A 19,600-nucleotide genomic window follows, 5' to 3' on the forward strand; every position below is an offset into this window, starting at 1 on the left:
AGCCTGGGTCCAAGTAGCGCACCACGGATCCCCCCTATGTTCCACAGCCACAGGGAGGCCTTTTCTGCGGCCTCAAGGATGTTCTTGGTGGCTTTTCTCCATTGCAGTCCTCTAATGCCAAGGATTCTGAACACACTCTGTAGTGAGTGACCAACAAAACCTCTGCACCCAATTTCGACTGGTTTACAGCGGGCTCTCCAGCCGTTACTCCGACACTCTGCAGTGAGCTCAGTGTATTTGGCCCTCTTTCGCTCATTTGCTTCGTCAATCCGCTCCTCCCAGGGGACAGTCAGCTCCAGTAGCACCACCTGCTTGGTTGACTCCGATGTTAAAGGCCTACTGAAACCCACTACTACCGACCACGCAGTCTGATAGTTTATGTATCACTGATGAAATATTAACATTGCAACACATGCTAATACGGCCTTTTAGGTTTACTAAATTGCAATTTTAAATTTCCCGCGAAGTGTCCTGTTGAAAACGTCGCGGTATGATGACGCGTGCGTTTGACGTCTCAGGTTGTACCGGACATTATTTTCCAGCCTGATCCAAGTTATAAGTAGTCTGCTTTAATCGCATAATTACACAGTATTCTGGACATCTGTGTTGCTGAATCTTTTGCAATTTGTTCAATAAATAATGGAGAAGTCAAAGTAGAAAGATGGCGGTGGGAAGCTTTAGCCTTTAGCCATACAAACACAGCCGGTGTTTCCTTGTTTAAAATTCCCGGAGGTGAAACTTTACTATGGATCAGAGTGGTCAAGCGAACATGGATCCCGACTACATGTCTACCGGCAGTTTTCGGTGAAAAAATTGTGGTATAAAGTCGCCTCTTACCGGAGATCAGCTGAGCTTGCGCCGTCCATGCAGCTGCGTGACTTCCCTCAGAGACTCTGGCGTCAAGACACCTGTGGCCACACCTCTCCGACTTTAGGTACTATTTAATTTCACTAAAACACTAGCAACATAATAGCAGATAAGGGATTTGCCAGAATTATCCTAGTAAATGTGTCTAAAAACATCTGAATCGCTCTCACTTGCCCTCGCCTGTTTTTTTGTTTTTTTTCAAACTGTTTTTTTTTCTTCTAGTCCTTCACCATCAATATCCTCATCCACAAATCTTTCATCCTCGCTCAAATTAATGGGGAAATTGTTGCTTTCTCGGTCCGAATTGCTCTTACTGCTGGTGGCTCATATTGTAAACAATGTGAGGATATAATGGCCCTACAACCCGTGACGTCACGCGCACATTGTCTGCTACTTCCGGTCAAGGCAAGGCTTTTTTATTAGCGACCAAAAGTTGCGAACTTTATCGTCAATGTTCTCTACTAAATCCTTTCAGGAAAAATATGGCAATTTCGCGAAATGATCAAGTGTGACACATAGAATGGACCTGCTATCCCCGTTTAAATAAGAAAATCTAATTTCAGTAGGCCTTTAACACCATGTGTGGGCGCAGTGACGTGGCAGCGATATTGGCCGGGAACTTGAGTTGCTTTCCCAGGTCAACATGGAGCTGCCAGTCACGAGCGGTCGCGAGGAGCCCTCCTGAGAAGTTTGGCTGGCGGTTTGCCTTCTGTCCTGCTCTGATGAAGGTGATTGACTGCTTCGGAGCGGCCCTGGGACTTGCTGTTTTATATCATTCGCGCAGATAGAATCCGCCAGGTCTTTTAAAACTCGGTCGTGGCGCCAGCGATACCGCCCCTCCCCTAGTGCCTTTGGGCAACAACTCAGGATATGCTCAAAGGTGCCCCTCCTCTGGCACGGTTTGCCCTCCTGAGTGTCTGCTAGGCCTACAAATTATTGCGGATAAACAATATTATTTTTAGCATTAATTTCAGAGCAAATTAACGGGGGAATGCATTCTAACTTTTAATTAAATGTATAAATAAATATGTGTATGCTAAATGTTGGCAACATCTTAAAAAACTTTAGCATAAAGGTTTATGCGTCAACCTTTTCTGCTACATGACTTGGGTTCTACTCCCAGCAGCGTCATTGTTATTAAATGTCAGCAACTGTTACAAAAATATTCACTCCATACTTTGTGGTGGTACGTTACGATAGTAGCTACAGCTGCCCATGGTGTAGACCAGTGATGTCAAAGTCAATTCTATGGCCCCCGTGATGATATCTGATTAGTATTAGAACCAGCCTGCAGGCCACAGCTGCCTGCTGCTGTTTTGCACGCACCAATACTCCTTCAGTGTTGGCGCTAGGAATTGTCAAAATGGGGTCCCCAGGACCCCATCAAGTCATAAAAATGGGGTACATTTTTGGGGTCCCACTTTTTTGTAATCGTTTTGAAAACAAATGATATATGTATGCATTATCCTGTTATAACTCACATTATATTTTATGTTTTGGAAAAAGGTTGTCATAAAGGTTACTTAATTAAAACAAAAATAATACAACAAAAAAACACATTTTTATATATATATATATATATGTATATGTATATGTATATGTATATATATTGAGTTATAAACATTCAATCACTTTCTTCTTTCCTTCATGGATCTAAACTTTACCGCTGCCTGTATTTTTTTCTATATTTTTATTGTAGTATTTTCAGAATGTGTTTGTTCTATTTTTGGCCAAAGTAAGACAAAGAAAACAATATGAAGTTGTCTTTTTTATTTTATTGCTATGATTTTAATAGTCCGGCCCGCGTGTGCACAGATTTTCCTCCATGCGGCCCCTGAGCTAAAATTTGTTTGAAACCCCCGGTGTAGACTGATGGGTTTATGGGTGCCACTAATGCCAGACTAGGTGCCTCCCCCTGTGCCACCCCTGGGGGAAAAAAGTCTGTACACGGCACTTTTTGTACCTGGCACATACTAATACCATTAAAACCAGAGGGAATAATATGTGTGTGTGCGTATAGATAAGAAACAGAGTGAGATCATCGTTTTTATCTTTTTCATGCAAAACCAAGGTCACTTCTAATCTTCTAAAGCGTTCCATTATGCTCAAAGGAAGGAAGACACTTTTATCCACATTATCAACTTTTAAGTACAACTCTGCATCCTCACTGTGTTTTCTAGATTCCCACCTGTCTTCAAGAGTTCGAAGACCTTCTGTGCAGCGCCACACGTTGGTTAGGTGAGGCCCCAGCATGGCTAAGTACTACCTGCTTAGACTTGACAGCCAGAGGCCTCCAGAGTCACGCAAACTCCCTTCAGGTGTGTAACTCCAAACGTCCAAACATGTAAACATCGTTTACATTTTTGTACTTGCTGATGTCCCTTTGCATACACCAATGTAGTATGTCATAAAAGTAACATTTTTGTTGTAGACTTAGACTTCCTTTTTTATTGTCATTTAAATTTGAACTTTACAGTACAAATAAGAACAACATTTTGTTGCATTAGCTCTTGGTAGTGCAGGATAAAAAAAGCAACAAGGTGCAGATACAAATAAATAGATTACTGTACAGATAAATACATTGCACTTTTTCACATGTGTCCATGTTTATGGATGTATGTTATATTGTCTTTTTTATTCCAGCGAGTTAATACATTTTGGGGGAAGTTGAGGGGATAATTTATTTATGATGCGTTCAAAAGTCTTACGACCTGAGGGAAGAAGCTGTTACAGAACCTGGAGGTTCTGCTACGGAGGCTGCAGAACCTCTTCCTAGAGTCCAGCAGTGAAAACAGTCCTTGGTGGGGGTGGGAGGAGTCTTTGCAGATTTTCTGAGCCCAGGTCAGGGAGCGGCTTTTTGCAATTCCTGGATAGGAGGAACAGGAATCCTGATAATCTTTTCTGCCGTCCTCACCACTCTCTGGAGAAACTTCCAGTCTCAGGCATTGCAGGCTCCAGTCCAGACAGAAATGCTGTTGGTCAGCAAGCTCTCTATAGTGCCTCTGTAGAATGTGGTGGGAATGGGAGGAGGGAGCTGGGCTCTTTTCATCCGACGCAACAAGTGCATGCGCTGCTGAGCTCTTTTTACAAGAGCTCCGGTGTGTAGAGACAAGGTTATATTGTCAGTGATCTGCACCCCCAGGAACTTGGTTCTGCTTACCATCTCCACCGCTGTGCCGTTGATGAAGAGTGGCGCGTGGCTGGACTGGTGCTTCCTGAAGTCAACAATGATCTCCTTGGTCTTGTCGACGTTCAGGACCAGGTTGTTGGTTTTGCACCAGTCAACCAGATGTTTCACCTCCTCCCTGTAGTCCATGTCGTTATTGTCTCGGATGACGCCCACTACTGTCGTGTCGTCCGCATACTTGTATTACATCTTCTTGAAACTTAAATATACTTTAGTCAGCATACAGCTTGTACAGCAGTATATATATATCCAAGATTCATTTCTAAAGTGAATATTTATTAACATGTGAGTGGTGTATTTACCTTCATGAGATGCCATAGACATCCTTTCAATTATGTTCTTTCTGTGACATCCATCTCCAGTTGGTGTTGGATGATTCCACAAGAATCAGGAGCACTCTGAAAGACTACAGGCCAGTGTTGGCCGAGATCTCTACTGTGTGTGACCTCAGTGCACAGGAGGAGCATATGGACAGCATGGACCAACAGGTTGAAAAGATGCAAAAGAACATTCTGGAGAACCTAGAGAAACTCCTGGAAGATGTCAGGGTATGATCTATATTTTCTGTTTAAAAAGTGCATTCTAAGCTTTAGTGTTTAGTGGTGGCGTGTGGTCACTGGAGATGCTTTTCTGCTAAAATCAGGATTTTGTCAGTGTGAGGAAAACTTAAAAAACGTAAGCCCCCTTTCAATCCATTAGGACATGGAAAGTTATACCAGGACATCCAATAAAACAGCGGTTTGTCATGTTGCAAGGTTACAGACTGAGATAAACAAATACCTTTCAGACGGATGTAGTATAGTTTTGCAGACTCCAGTCACAATAAATAATCATAAGCATATCATCTTTATTATCATCTTTGGAAAGGCAGACTCATTAGCAGCGATCATATTAAATTTGATTAGATTGTGCCGATACATGTAGTGGCCAACAAGATCAATCAATCAATCAATCAATGTTTACTTATATAGCCCTAAATCACTAGTGTCTCAAAGGGCTGCACAAACCACCACGACATCCTCGGTAGGCCCACATAAGGGCAAGGAAAACTCACACCCAGTGGGACGTCGGTGACAATGATGACTAGGAGAACCTTGGAGAGGACGAAAGCAATGGATGTCGAGCGGGTCTAACATGATACTGTGAAAGTTCAATCCACAATGGATCCAACACAGACGCGAGAGTCCAGTCCAAAGCGGATCCAACACAGCAGCGAGAGTCCCGTTCACAGCGGAGCCAGCAGGAAACCATCCCAAGCGGAGGCGGATCAGCAGCGCAGAGATGTCCCCAGCCGATACACAGGCAAGCAGTACATGGCCACCGGATCGGACCGGACCCCCTCCACAAGGGAGAGTGGGACATAGAAGAAAAAGAAAAGAAACGGCAGATCAACTGGTCTAAAAAGGGAGTCTATTTAAAGGCTAGAGTATACAAATGAGTTTTAAGGTGAGACTTAAATGCTTCTACTGATGTGGCATCTCGAACTGTTACCGGGAGGGCATTCCAGAGTACTGGAGCCCGAACGGAAAATGCTCTATAGCCCGCAGACTTTTTTTGGGCTTTGGGAATCACTAATAAGCCGGAGTCCTTTGAACGCAGATTTCTTGCCGGGACATATACATAATTAATTAACTAAAACAGTGGGTCTTAAACATTTTCCATTGGGTTGAGTTTTTTCTTGCCCTAATGTGGGATCTGAGCCGAGGATTTTGTTGTGGCTTGTACAGCCCTTTGAGACACCTGTGATTAAGGGCTATATGAATACACTTAGATTGATTCGATTGATTGATTGATATTTTCACCAAGTACCACCTCAGAAAAAAATTAACTCTCCAACTATCACCGTATTGACCAACATTAAAATTCAGTAGCGTAGTAGGCCTAAGTATTCATTTTCAAACAAGGCAGAGGTTATTTAACAAGTGCATATTTTTAGCCACTACATTACCCACAGTTTGAACAGTAGCACTGTGTTTGAATATCAGAAAATGTAATCAAGTGATTCTTTGGCGTACCACTAGATGGAATCCATGTACCACTGTACATACAAAAAAAAGAGTTTGAAAATCACTTGAAATAATCTGAAAGTGTGACTTAGTTTTGTCTGTGAGTTAGGTAACCAGGGGCCTCTATGTGTGGATCCCAGCATAAAAACAATTGCGTAAACCCAAACTTAGAATGGACGTACGCACAAAAACATTTCAGATTTATAAAAAACGTGCAGATTTCTGCACACTCTTCTTTTTAAAAGTCACATCTTCACTGGATTGTGCTCAGAAATACGTCCTCCCCATTGTCCTTTAAAGGATCACGTGTTGGACTGTCAATGAAGGGAGCCAGAGACGGCGACTCCAAAGAAGACAAAATATATTAGTCGAGCACCATAACAAAATCATTTTTGGAGGGATAAGTAAAAACATCTAGGGATAAATACCGTTCACATTAGAACCAATACGGTACCAATTCCAAGTACTTGGGAATTGATACAGATACTCAACGGTACCATTTTTTTGTACTTTTGTATGTTAATACTGTAAATCAGGAGTCGGCAACCTTTACCACTCAAAGAGCCATTTTGACCCGTTTCACAAAATAAAGAAAACATTGGGAGCCACAAAACTCTTTAGACATTTAAAATGAAACAACACTGCATACAGATTTTTTTTTTCTTTGTGCTATGTATAAACCACGGGTCCCAGACACGCGGCCCGCACATGAATATGACATTTAATGATAGTGGGGCCCGCAAGTTGTATATGAATGCCGCTTGACAGCATCACACCAGCCAACTCTCCTGAATATTCCAAGAGACTACCGGATGTCAGATCAACTATTCTCGCGAAGGTTTGCAGGATTTCCCTCGAACAATAATAAAAAGGGCATCCTATTAAGGTGTTTCCTTTGGTGCCCTCTACAACACGTTTAATCAGCTTGCCAGCCCAGTCAGGTGTGGTAGGAGACTTCGGCAGATACACGCAAATGATTGCAAGGCATACTTGTTAAATAGCCATACAGGTCACACTTAGGGTGCCCGTTTAAACAACTTACCACTGTTACTAATATGCGCCACACTGTGAACCCACACCAAACAAAAATGACAAACACATTTCGGGAGAACATCGGCACTGTAACACAACATAAACACAAAAGAACAAATACCCAGAATCCCATGCATCCCTACTATTCCGGGCTACATTATACACCCCCGCTAGCACCAAACGCCCCCACCCCCTCCGTGCGTAGGTTGAGGTGGGCAGGGTTGTAGCCCGGAAGATTTAGGGATGCATGGGATTCTGGGTATTTGTTCTGTTGTGTTTATGTTGTGTTTATGTTGTGTTACAGTGCAGATGTTCTCCCGAAATGTGTTTGTCATTCTTGTTTGGTGTGGGTTCACAGTGTGGCGCATATTAGTAAGAGTGTTAAAGTTGTTTATAATACAACCCTCAGTGTAACCTGTATGGCTGTTAAGTATGCGTTGCAGTCAAATTCATGTGTTAATAGAGGCTGAACATAAAATGTGACCAGTCTACACGTAGATCACGTGGTGTAAAAGCGGGCGCGACGACGACATGTTGTAGAGGGGGTTAATGGCATTGTCATCATTGCACACCCTCAATATTAAAGTCCAGGTGAAAATTGGAGAACGTTATCCCCGGGTGATTTCTGAGAGAGGTACTGAAATCCAGAAACCTCCCGGAATAACCGTTGGGGTCGGCAATTTAGCAGCTGAGCCTCATCAGAGTGATCAAAGAGCCGTATGTGGCTCCGGAGCCGCGGGTTGCCGACCCCTACTGTAAATGATAATTGTTTTTGGTAATAACATTTATTTTATTGCAACATTTAAAAGAGAGCTGATTACAACTACTGTATAGTTGACACATATTGTTTTATATCACATTTTTAAGTATGACATTGCTTTGCAATTACAGTTATAGGTCCAAGACGTGAGATGGCAGTAATGTAGCTAGTCAGTTCAGCCTTTGCTGAATCTAGTCTTTTGTTGCGCCCTAAAACGTGTTAATAATTTAAGTATTGTACATATTTTGCACCAGCTGTTGAAATGTGCTTCTCTGTTGTAGTTCTCAAAGAATGTAGGTGTTAAAATCGTCAATCAGTAGCATGCCAATAGCAAAGGCACTGTACATTAGCATCAAGCTAGCGCATTTTTGGAAAAGTACAGCCTTACTTTACTTACGTTGGACCATTTTGTGAGTCAATGTCTTTGTCGGCATTCTAAATTGCTACATTACCTAAAGGTAGTTTGTCTGAGTTCGCTCTCAGTGCTGCTTGGGTGATCGCCAAGTGCCAAGAGCCAGGTACCAGGTATGCAGGTTCCTTCACACAGCACTGTTGTTTTTTACGTGAATCGGTGACCGGCGGGATTCGGTCTGTGCCAAAAAAGTAACCGATTCGGTACCCATCCCTAGTCAAATTCAATAAAAAAAAATGGAATGGTAATATTTGAACAATTGTAATGTCGTTGCCACCGTGACTGAGAACTGTGGCTGAGATAAAAAAAAAAAACATGTTTATGTTTTGGCCTTCTGTTTGCCAAGTCTTTCTTCAAATACTTATTACATGTATGTCTTTATTTTGTTAACAAGTAGTCATCATGAGCGATATTGAAATCTTTTGTGGGTAATTGGCACGCATACTAATATTATTTCCGTATATTATTGGCACAAATGTTTTTTGTTAACTTTATTAGCTCATAAAATATTTGAGTGGTAATCTAGTGTGTGAATACTTGTCTATCTGCAATGATGTAGCGACTTGTCCAGGGTGTACGCTGCCCTGTGCCCGAGTGTAGCCAAGATAGGCTTCAGCCCCCTCGCAACCCCGAGAGGGACAAGCGGTAGGAAATGGATGGATGAATGGATTACATGTTGGCTGCATGAGATCCGAACATTGGCCCTCCAACAGTCTTATGAAGTCCCAAAATCCAAATGTATTGAAAAGATAATTCTAATAATGTTCTATCTTCATAACATGATTTTGTATAGTAAAATATTATACTTTAACACACAAGTTAAATAACGCATCTTCCAACATATTGATATAATGCTATCATTCAATTAAAATGATTAAAAATAATACTTCAAGGAACCACACATTATAAGTCCATGTACAACATAACTACAATAATACATTGTGATATTCAGACATTAACATATATATATATATATATATATATATATATATATATATATATATATATATATATATATATATATATATATATATACATATATATATATATATATATACATATATATATATATATATATATATATATATATATATATATATATATATAATATACATATATATATATATATATATATAATATACATATAATCTCCTGACGATTGAGGGAACCCCTCATGAAACAGTTTTGTATAGATGTAGTCTTGAGATTTTTCCCACACACACACACACACACACACATATATATATATATATATATACACACAATACATCCGGAATTAGAGGAAGGCTTATACATTGTGAAATATATGTTTGTGGAGGACCACTTCCCCCTGGGTTCCTTGGGCCACTAATGTGAGACATGACTGCGTGCAGTTTTGCGACTTTGTTTATTTTTTCAATAAACACTCAGCCGGCTTTAGTTGCTTTTCAGCAGCTCTTGCCTCTTCTGCACGTCTCCCTCTTCCGGTCGCTTTTCAGCCATCTCCGTCGTCGTCGGTGTCTCGCTCTTCCTCGCGCTTGCTCGTCGTTCCCCAGCGGCTCTCTAGCTCTTTCTGCCTCTCCTACATCTCCTGCTGCCCTTTTACGCGGTGAGAGGTGATTAGCTAACTGCGCCAAGGTGGGCCATCTATGCACCTGACGCCCATTTCGGAGTCGACCCCGGCGCAACCCGCCTCGCTGCAGGTCCGCCGGCCACGCCTCCTCACAGTGTTGCTATGTATTTTATAGTGCCTATGTGCTTTTTATGCAAATGGAAGGCTTTTTTGTTACAATTTTGGGCGACGATGTTTCCTGTTGTCAGAAAAAACATTGCATGAGCTCAATTCAGGAAAGTTACTAACGCACATTTCACCCCCAGTTGAAAGTTTTTTTAAACAACAAAAATGAGGCCCTGGATATATCAACATCATGACAAGGACATTTTGTCCATAAAGTGTCTCGGGTCTAAGGAGGCTTCTGCTAGCAATATAACAATCTACTGTTGAATAGAGACATGCATCCATCCATCCATTTTTTACCGCTGGTCCCTTTTGGGGTTGCGGGGGGTTGCTAGAGCCTACCTCAGCTGCATTCGGGCGAAAGGCGCTTACACCCTGGACAAGTCGCCACCTCATTGCAGGGCTGAATAGAGACAATCGGGGAAAAATCTTTTTTCTATTCATTAAATCTGGTAGGTTCAATGTAACATGAACTAATGAAATACAAGTCAAAGCACTGAAATAATTTTTGTCTATAACCTTTGCACAGGTAGTGGAAGCCTTGGAAGATGAGCTGGAGACACTAGAGGAAAATGTCTCCAAAATTAGGACAATTTTATCCTCTATGGACAACGCAAGCATCACCTTGACAGAGCATCTTAACAACCAGCAGGTAAAGTGATGATTGTTTTATGTAACACCTTTATTCCCTATACAAATTAAACTTTAGTCATCCGCAATAAAATGTTTTATTTTTTCCTCACCCACATGGCTTCACTAAAGGTGATCCTAGACAACGTCCACTCTATGCATAAGACATTACACGACATGGAAAGCTACAAAGAGGATTTACACCTCTCACAGGAGACAAAGGAGAGTTCGGTACTGTTCACCAGGATAGGAGTTCTCCAGCAGGTCCTGAAAGAGTTGGAGCAGCTCACCAAACAACAAGCCATTCTAATTCAGGTATAAAGCATGAAAAGTTAGGGAAAAATGGCTTAACTCTTGTGAAGTAATGTTAAATGTTCCTGGTGGGGTTGTGGGGTATACTAATAAAGTACCGCGGTACTACTTAATTAAAACAGTACTATACTGCTTCTGAAAAATACCGGTACTATTCCCACGTAAGCGGCTAACGTCCTTCCGCAGTTGGCAGTGTTTTAGGTACTTCTAAATCACTAATCATGACTTCAATGGCGACAAATAAACTCTGTTTCTTACAAGTATCAACACTGCAGGACAAGGAATCGCTAAAAATGCTTCACCACACACTGTAGGAGGATACAATACCCAACCGCTAACAACAAGCTAGCGCTCCTGAATGTAAACAAATGCTCAGGGTGGATCTACACAGACATTGAATGTTTTACACCGACATTGACTGTAGTACCAAGTACAAAAGTCGTACATAGTCGATATTACAATGTTTACATGGACATTTTTTAATACATCTCAAAATCTTTTGAACATTTTTTTTGTTTATTAACTCAGGAAATAAGTCCCTGGACTCAGGAGACTTTGAATTGTGACTACTTGATGACTAAATGTAACTACTTTGTATTGGATCCATAGGAGAATTTGTAGTATCAGCCGAAACTCATGTAAAGTATACAAACAACAGGCGAGTAAATGATTATTACATTTTAAGATAAGTGTTGGTAAAACATGTTAAAACAGAAAGTAAGCAGATCCATCCATCCATCCATCCATCCATCCATCCATCCATTTTGTACCGCTTGTCCTTTTCGGGGGGATGGTCAATCCTATCTCAGCAAGGAGATTTTAACAGTAAAGAACAAGTAGATTAATAATACATTTTCTACCACTTGTCCCTCATAATTTTGACAAAATGATAGAATGGGAAATGACACAATATGTTACTGCATACATCAGCTGCCAATTAGGAGCTTTTGTTTGCTTACTTACAACGAAAAGAGAAGTTGTCTAGTATGTTCACTATGATGGGTAATGCCAACATTGTTCTTTGATTGCAATAACAAACATAATTTTTATATATCATAAGATTTTTAGTTAAGATGAAGCCAATAATGACATTTTGTTTGTACTCCCCTTTATTTTGAGAAGTATCAAAGTATCAAAAGGTATCTAAATACATTTTGGTACTGGTACAGGTACTAAAATATTGGTATCAGGACCACCCTAGTTCTTGGATATCAACACTTAATAACGTGGTTTTTGGATAACCTAGTGTCCTTAGGTGAAAAAAGGGATGTAACCGTAACCGTTTTTGGCTGCGAAGGATTCTCCCCCTTGACTTAAGTCTGTCACTACACGCCTTATTCCAAGAAAGACACTCTGGGTGGAACAATCTTTGAAGGGGAACTGCACTTTTTTGGGGGAATTTTGACGATCGTTACGACATCCTTACGACAGACAAGAAGACAACAGGTTTTTTGCAGTCTTAGTTGTAATAATCGTCTTTCTATTTTGTTAGCAATGCAGCTAATGGGTGCAATCCATTCTGCCTGTAAATTACTTTAAAAAATGCATTCAAAAACCGCCAACAACACTTCATTCATGCTCTGAAACCTGTATAATAACCAACATGTTGCAACATGGTTTTTGTCAGAGCAAACACTGAGGAACTGTTTTGCTAGCGTAGTAACACATCGCCTTGCGACGGCATGCTACCGAATTTGACGCAAGCTTTTGAGTTTGTAATGCACAACACAATGTGATGGGACACCAATCTGTACTGACTGAAAAACATGAACAATATTTTTACAGTATTTGTAAAGTCTTAGCCCATATTTCATGTTTTGTTTTTACACAGCGAGACAGACAGTTTAGTTAGTTGTACCAACAAGCATGATGTGCTGCATGTGTCATGATATAGTGACTCACTTGATGGACAGTTGTCTGTTTGGTCAAGCTGGCCGGAGACGTTTTTTTCCAGTTGATTTTGGGTAAGCACGCCAGTTATGTCGACATAGCTTGGCTTCAAGTCTCACATTTGCAGCATCAAGTTACGCCAACCTCACTCTCTCAGCTTCTGTCTGCTTCAATGTTTCACCTTCTCTTCGTGCTCGCTTCTAGAAGCAGCAGTTCATCATCTGTTCATTCGGGTTTAAACAGATAAGTTTGTGAATCCTCATTTGTCCAAAAATAGTCATCTTTGTTGTCTGTTACCAAGTCTGCCATGATTACAACACACAAGCCATGAATTGATTAACGTGGACCCCGACTCAAACACGTTGAAAAATGTTTTACCATTTAGTGATCAATTGTGCGGAATATGCATTGTCTTAAAGTTAAAGTACCAATGATTGTCACACACACACTAGGTGTGGTGAAATTTGTCCTCTGCATTCGACCCATCCCCTTGACCACCCCTTGGGAGGTGAGGGGAGCAGTGGGTATCAACGGTGTCACGCCCGGGAATCATTTATGGTGATTCAACACCCAATTACAACCTTCGATGTTGAGTGCCAAGCAGGGAGGCAATGGGTCCCATTTTTTTTATAGTCTTTGGTATGACTCAGCTGGGGTTTTAACTCCCAACCTACAGATCTCAGGGCGGACACTCTAACCACTAGGCCACTGAGTAGGTTCTGTCCTGTGCAATCTACTAACAAAAGTTTCAATCAATCAATGCGTTTGTTTCGGGAAGCAGGAACTCATATTTATTCCTTGTGTGCGTTACGATGGAAACAGAAATAAATGTGCTGAGGAAACCAGTTCGATATTGCTAAAAATGACCAAAATACTTTGAATATTGTACATATGTATTATTATGTGTCTGTCCCTACATTAATTACATACAGTGTGTTTGTAAATGAAACATTGATGGAGGGTTTTTTTGAATTTGTTTTATTAGACCTTGATGGTTACAAAGGTGACTCCAATTATCCGCATCTTGCAAGTGATTTTTTTTATCATCTTCACAATCCTAAAAAAATAAGACGTGTGTTCATGTCTCTCACAATGATTATGAATGATTGGCAAAATTCCCCAAAAAGTGCCGTTCCCTTGTTGATCGACTTAATTTTTTTTTTAATCTTACACGCCTCTGAGGCCGTAGCAAGTTTAGTGCCCTTGGAAGGTGAAACATTATATTGCACTTGAAGTTTCGATGTAGTATACATTACACATAACAACCCACATTTCCAGAAAACTATCAAATCTGATCCGATAGCTTCAATTGAGACACCTAGAAACCATCCATCCATTCCTACCGCTTATTCCCTTCGGGGCCGCGGGGGGCGCTGGTGCCTATCTCAACTACAATCGGGCGGAAGGCGTCGTAGACCCTGGACAAGTCACCACCTCATCGCAGGGCCAACACAGATAGAAAGACAATATTCACACTCACATTCACACACTAGGGCCAATTTAGTGTTGCCAATCAACCTATCCCCAGGTGCATGTCTTCGGAAGTGGGAGGAAGCCGGAGTACCCGGAGGGAACCCACGCAGGAGAACATGCAAACTCCACACAGAAAAATCCCAGGACTACTCAGGACCTGTGTATTGTGAGCAGCGCGGTGAAAGAGGGGTTAGTGGGTCTGCCTCACAAATCCTAGAAATATCCATAGAAATTAGGATAAAAGGGCCATCATGCCACTAAGATTTTGAACATCCTGGTACTAACGTTCAATGCATCTGGACAGTGATCATTGAATTATGTGATTGTTTAGTATATAATATGTATATAAGGTAGCGTCTACCAAATGAGTCCATTGATTTTGTGACAATGTAAGACTGTGAGCCTGCGGTCACTGTCCAGCTTGCGCACACACACATGCGAGACACACACACAGTTGTCCTTACAAGCTGCTCTGACTTGTCATGGCTTCATAAACATTTGTACTTAACAGAACTTAGCATCAGAAGTAATCAGGCAGGCTACAACAATTAAGTGCAAAAAGTTTATTTATTATTTACATCGAGTCGGAGAGAGGATGCCGTTCTATTCTAATGTGCATACAAACCCTACACCGCCATGGCAACACACATAAGCACGGCCTGGTTGGATGCTGTATTTTCAAATATAAAGTGTTTTATGGATTTTAATGACATTCACAAGTGTATATCAATAAAACTCAACACAATTTTCACACAACCAACAAAAAAAAACGCGTCATGGCAAAGCCCAATTTCTTTTACGTCTTAGAGCTAAGCAGTTTTACCTCACTTAGGGTGTCCGCAGGCTGAATGGGAGAATACAAATAAGGGAAATGTGCGTAATTCCAAGAGAGTAAAAAAACATTTAATGAATAGGGGCCTTTGTCCAAAGCAGCTTTCCTCAAATAGTGGGGTGAAAGCTGTAAAAGCTGCGCACAACAACACGCGGTCATTGTTGCCATTAATCACAACTTCCTCACTTTGGCAAAAAAAAAAAAAAGCATTTAAATCCGCACAATTGTGTTATATATTGTGTTCTTGAGTTAATTATGCTGATCAATTTGAATGTATTTTATATTTTGTTTGTTTAATTTTATTTTTCAGTATCAAATGGTTCAGGTCGGTCAATTATGGTTTAATAAGGATCACTTTTTTTTAAAAACACAAATTACAGTTACAGACTAAAACACTATGTTAAAGGCCTACTGAAACGAGATTTTCTTATTTAAGCGGGGATAGCAGGTCCATTCTGTGTCATACTTGATCGTTTCGCGATATTGCCATATTTTTGCTGAAAGGATTTAGTAGAGAACATCGACGATAAAGTTTGCAACTTTTGGTGCTGATAAAAAAGCCTTGCCTTTACCGGAAGTCGCAGACGATGACATCACAAGGGTGAGGGCTCCTCACGTCCTCACATTGTTTATAATGGGAGCCTCCAGCGACAAGAGCTATTCGAACCGAGAAAATGACAATTTCCCCATTAATTTGAGTGAGGATGAAAGATTTGTGGATGATGATATTAATAGCGAAGGACTAGAAAGAAAAATAATAATAAAATAAAATAAAAAGCGACGGCTCCGGGTGGCAGCAGTGTGAACGTTTCAGATGTAATTAGACACATTTACTAGGATAATTCTGGAAGATCCCTTATCTGCTTATTGTTGTAATAGTGTTTTAGTGAGATTGTAAAGACATACCTCGAGGTCGGGTGGCTGCTGTGAACACGCAGTGTCTCAGAGAGAAGCCGAGGAGCCAAGCTCACAGCTGCCTTTTAAACAGCTACTGCAGGAGGATGAATAATCCAATGATGTCTCCGGTAAGATATACATCACAATTTCCCCATCCAAAAACATGCTGGTTGACGGAGAGAAACATGTTCGCTTGACCGCTCTGTTAAAAACAAAGAAACACCGGCTGTGTCTCGGTGCTAAAGACAGCTGCAATACACCACTTTCTACCAACAGCATTGTTCTTTATAGTCTCCATTATTAATTGAACAAATTGCAAAAGATTCAGCAACACAGTCCAGGATACTGTTTAATTGCGCGATAAAAAGAGATGACTTTTAGCCGCAAATGGTGGTGCACTAATATTTCCTGACAGTCCGTGACGTCACGCGCAAGCGTCATCATTCCGCGACGTTTTCAACAAGAAACTCCGCGGGAAATTTAAAATTGAAATTTAGTGAATTGTGAAGTGAATTATATTTTATATAGCGCTTTTCTCAAGTGACTCAAAGCGCTTTACAAAGTGACACCCAATGTCTAAGTTACATTTAAACCAGTGTGGGTGGCACTGGGAGCAGGTGGGTAAAGTGTCTTGCCCAAGGACACAACGGCAGTAATTAGGATGGCACAAGCGGGAATCGAACCTGCAACCCTCAAGGTGCTGGCACGGCCACTCTACCAACCGAGCTATGCCGCCCATAGTAAACTAAACCGGCCGTATTGGCATGTGTTGCAATGTTAATATTTCATCATTGATATATAAACTATCAGACTGTCTGGTCGGTAGTAGTGGGTTTCAGTCGGCCTTTAATACAGTTATTTGTTGTAAGTTGACCTATATTTCTTTCTTTTTTGTTTTCTTTAATGTTAAGAATACAATATTATGGAGAGCTGTACTTATAACAGTCATTGAGACAATTGATATAGCCGCAGCGGAGAGTGGGAGGGCCACATGAAATTTTTTCACCCTTCTTGGGAAGGGGGTAACAGAAAATAATTGAGAAGCACTAGTTTTGGCTTGCACAAGTCTACTTTGGTCCTTGCATCTAAATGGGATTTTGTTACATGTTTGTCACTTTTCTTAAATCGTCAAAGCACAACGTACGGGAAGATCAAGGAAGAGAAGGTCACGACATTGCCCTCAGCTCCGAACCTTGTGCAGAAGTGTCACACGTGACTGGATCTCTACAAGGATACTTTGGACAGGTGACAAATATTAAAGTTTAGTTCTCCACCAAATGTCAGCGAAAACAAAACCATAATTACTCCTGTGAGCTAAATCATCCTGTTCTTTACTAACTGTGTTGACGTGGTTGTAATTAGATTTAGTTAGATTAGTAAACATGACCTCATGAAAAATGAGTTTGGAATATATTTAAAATATAAAACATATTGCATGTATAATTTAACGAGTTGAAACTATTTTTTAAAAGTAGTAAAAGCAATGAATATTTTTTTTCTGTTATTACTTTTTTTACTGGGAGTGTCCCAATATGGATATTGGATATCGGTCTGATATCAGCAAAAATGAGTTGGGAATATTTATAAAATATAAAATACATTGCATGTACAATTTAACAAATTGAAACTATTTTAAAAGTAATTAATTATTTTTGGGTGATAAGACTTTTTACTAGGAGGGTCCGGATATTGATATTGGATATCGGTCCGATAGCAAAAATGAGTTAAAAATATATATAATATATAAGATGTATTGCACCTATATGTCAACAAATTGAAACTATTTTAAAAGTAATTATTATTTTCTATTATTACTTTTTACTAAGATTGATATTGGATCGTGGCCGATATCCACAAAAGAAAACCAAAAAAGAATATCGGCTTGCATCCAAAATCTCCGATGCGAGCGCTTCAATATAAGCAGTCCTGCAAAATGTTTTTTGGTGCAAAACTGGCCAGCCAGGTAACATCTAAATGTCCTCCAAAGGACACACAAGTTTTATCTCTTCTTGTATTATAGTCAAGTTATTTACAAAAGTTAAACATGGAGGCTATATGCTACTAGGAGTTAACAGCTACACAACAGCCCACAAACTAGATATACTCTTTGTATTTAGTGTCCATAATTGAACAAATTAGCAGTCTAAGTAAGCCTCAAATCATTTTAGTTGCACATTACTTACACATACAAAGTCTCCAAGGCAAAACCGTATTTAAAAGTATCCGGTAACAAACGTGTCAGCGTCACTCCACTTCAAAACTGTCATAAAGTTAGTGTCTTCATACGTGTCATTGTTCTATGCGTAATTTCACTTGATCAAATCTTTTGTAACATTCTCCACTGCAAAATAATAAAAACATGTATGATTCCTGCTAATATCTTATCGGGTTAATATCGGTATCGGCCAAAACTCAAGGGTCCAATATCGGTATCAGAAATTAAATGTCGTATTGGCAGATTGATTACATTTATCATTGTTGATTAATTAAAAAGGTCATTATTTCTGCATTTATTTATCCGTATTGATTGTTTAGAAATAAAGTAAAAAAAAAAAGGAATACAAAAAAATAAATATATATATATATATATCCATCCATCCATTTTCTACCGCTTATTCCCTTTTGGGGTCGCGGGGGGCGCTGGCGCCTATCTCAGCTACATGTGTGTGTATATTGTCCGCTAAATAACAGATAACTAATTACAGTAGCTCTGATAGATCCATGTTAGTATTATTATTGTAACATGACTGATCCATATTCTTCTTATAAATAAAAATGAAATAGTATTTTTTTCATTTCCATATTTTTACTCACACCAACAAACTTTTAATACCGATGTTTGTCTCTAATGAATGAAACCAGGAGGCTTTTGAGGATTCAAATTCAGAGGAAGACGAAGATGAAAGTTGTCACTCGTCGTCCTCTGACACACTAACATGCAGTATTCCAGAGGTAAATCCGTAACACACTGTCTTTTTTTTCAACTGGGTTTCATTCCAAAATATCTTAAATAGGACCATGAAGCACATTCCTGCATGTTTTGAAATGAAACCATTTTTTTTAATACCTTCATTTTTTTCTTTCTCTCCTATACTGACATTTGTATTCACCTATTTAACGTATTAATATTGTAAGCGTAGCTGTTTGTGAAATTGGTAGTCCAGTTCTAGCAAAGCACTGTCAGAAGCAGCTGCACGTTCAAGAGACATTTCTATTGGAACACTGACATGGTGTCTTTGTCAGGACCCAGACGACATGCTCTACGCTTCAGAGGTGCAAAGTGGCGACATGGCTGAAAGGAATGCCCCATCTATCGTTAAGGTAAACATATTTAAATACTATTTCATGAAAACCTCATATACTGTACAGTATTACATTATGAATGTAGTATTCTGTATATCTACTTTTTCTTCTGTAAAGCAAGAATATGAAGACAATATACTTTAAGTCACTGTGATTGTGCACTGGCTTTTATGAAGGAGAATAATATATATATATATATATATGTGTGTGTGTGTGTGTGTGTGTGTGTGTGTGTGTGTGTGTGTGTGTGTGTGTGTGTGTATATATATATATATATATATA

General features: G+C 40.0%; 1 protein-coding gene across 7 annotated transcripts in view; it reads left to right on the plus strand.

The window, feature by feature from the left end:
• The window catches only part of LOC133542047 (nesprin-2), a 261,954-nt gene that overhangs the window by 95,403 nt on the left and 146,951 nt on the right, over positions 1–19,600 (plus strand). For all 7 annotated transcript variants that reach the window (XR_009804037.1, XM_061885855.1, XM_061885857.1 and 4 more), the window contains 7 exons: positions 3,048–3,185; positions 4,417–4,602; positions 10,511–10,633; positions 10,744–10,926; positions 17,150–17,260; positions 18,878–18,967; positions 19,259–19,336. Coding sequence is in view for 6 of the 7 variants with exons in the window: in XM_061885855.1 (XP_061741839.1) it covers positions 3,048–3,185; positions 4,417–4,602; positions 10,511–10,633; positions 10,744–10,926; positions 17,150–17,260; positions 18,878–18,967; positions 19,259–19,336 (909 nt within the window). In the remaining variant the exon portion in view is untranslated. The remainder of the gene's footprint in view (positions 1–3,047; positions 3,186–4,416; positions 4,603–10,510; positions 10,634–10,743; positions 10,927–17,149; positions 17,261–18,877; positions 18,968–19,258; positions 19,337–19,600) is intronic.

This window comes from Nerophis ophidion, linkage group LG24 (assembly GCF_033978795.1).
Source record: "Nerophis ophidion isolate RoL-2023_Sa linkage group LG24, RoL_Noph_v1.0, whole genome shotgun sequence".
Lineage (NCBI taxonomy): Eukaryota > Metazoa > Chordata > Actinopteri > Syngnathiformes > Syngnathidae > Nerophis > Nerophis ophidion.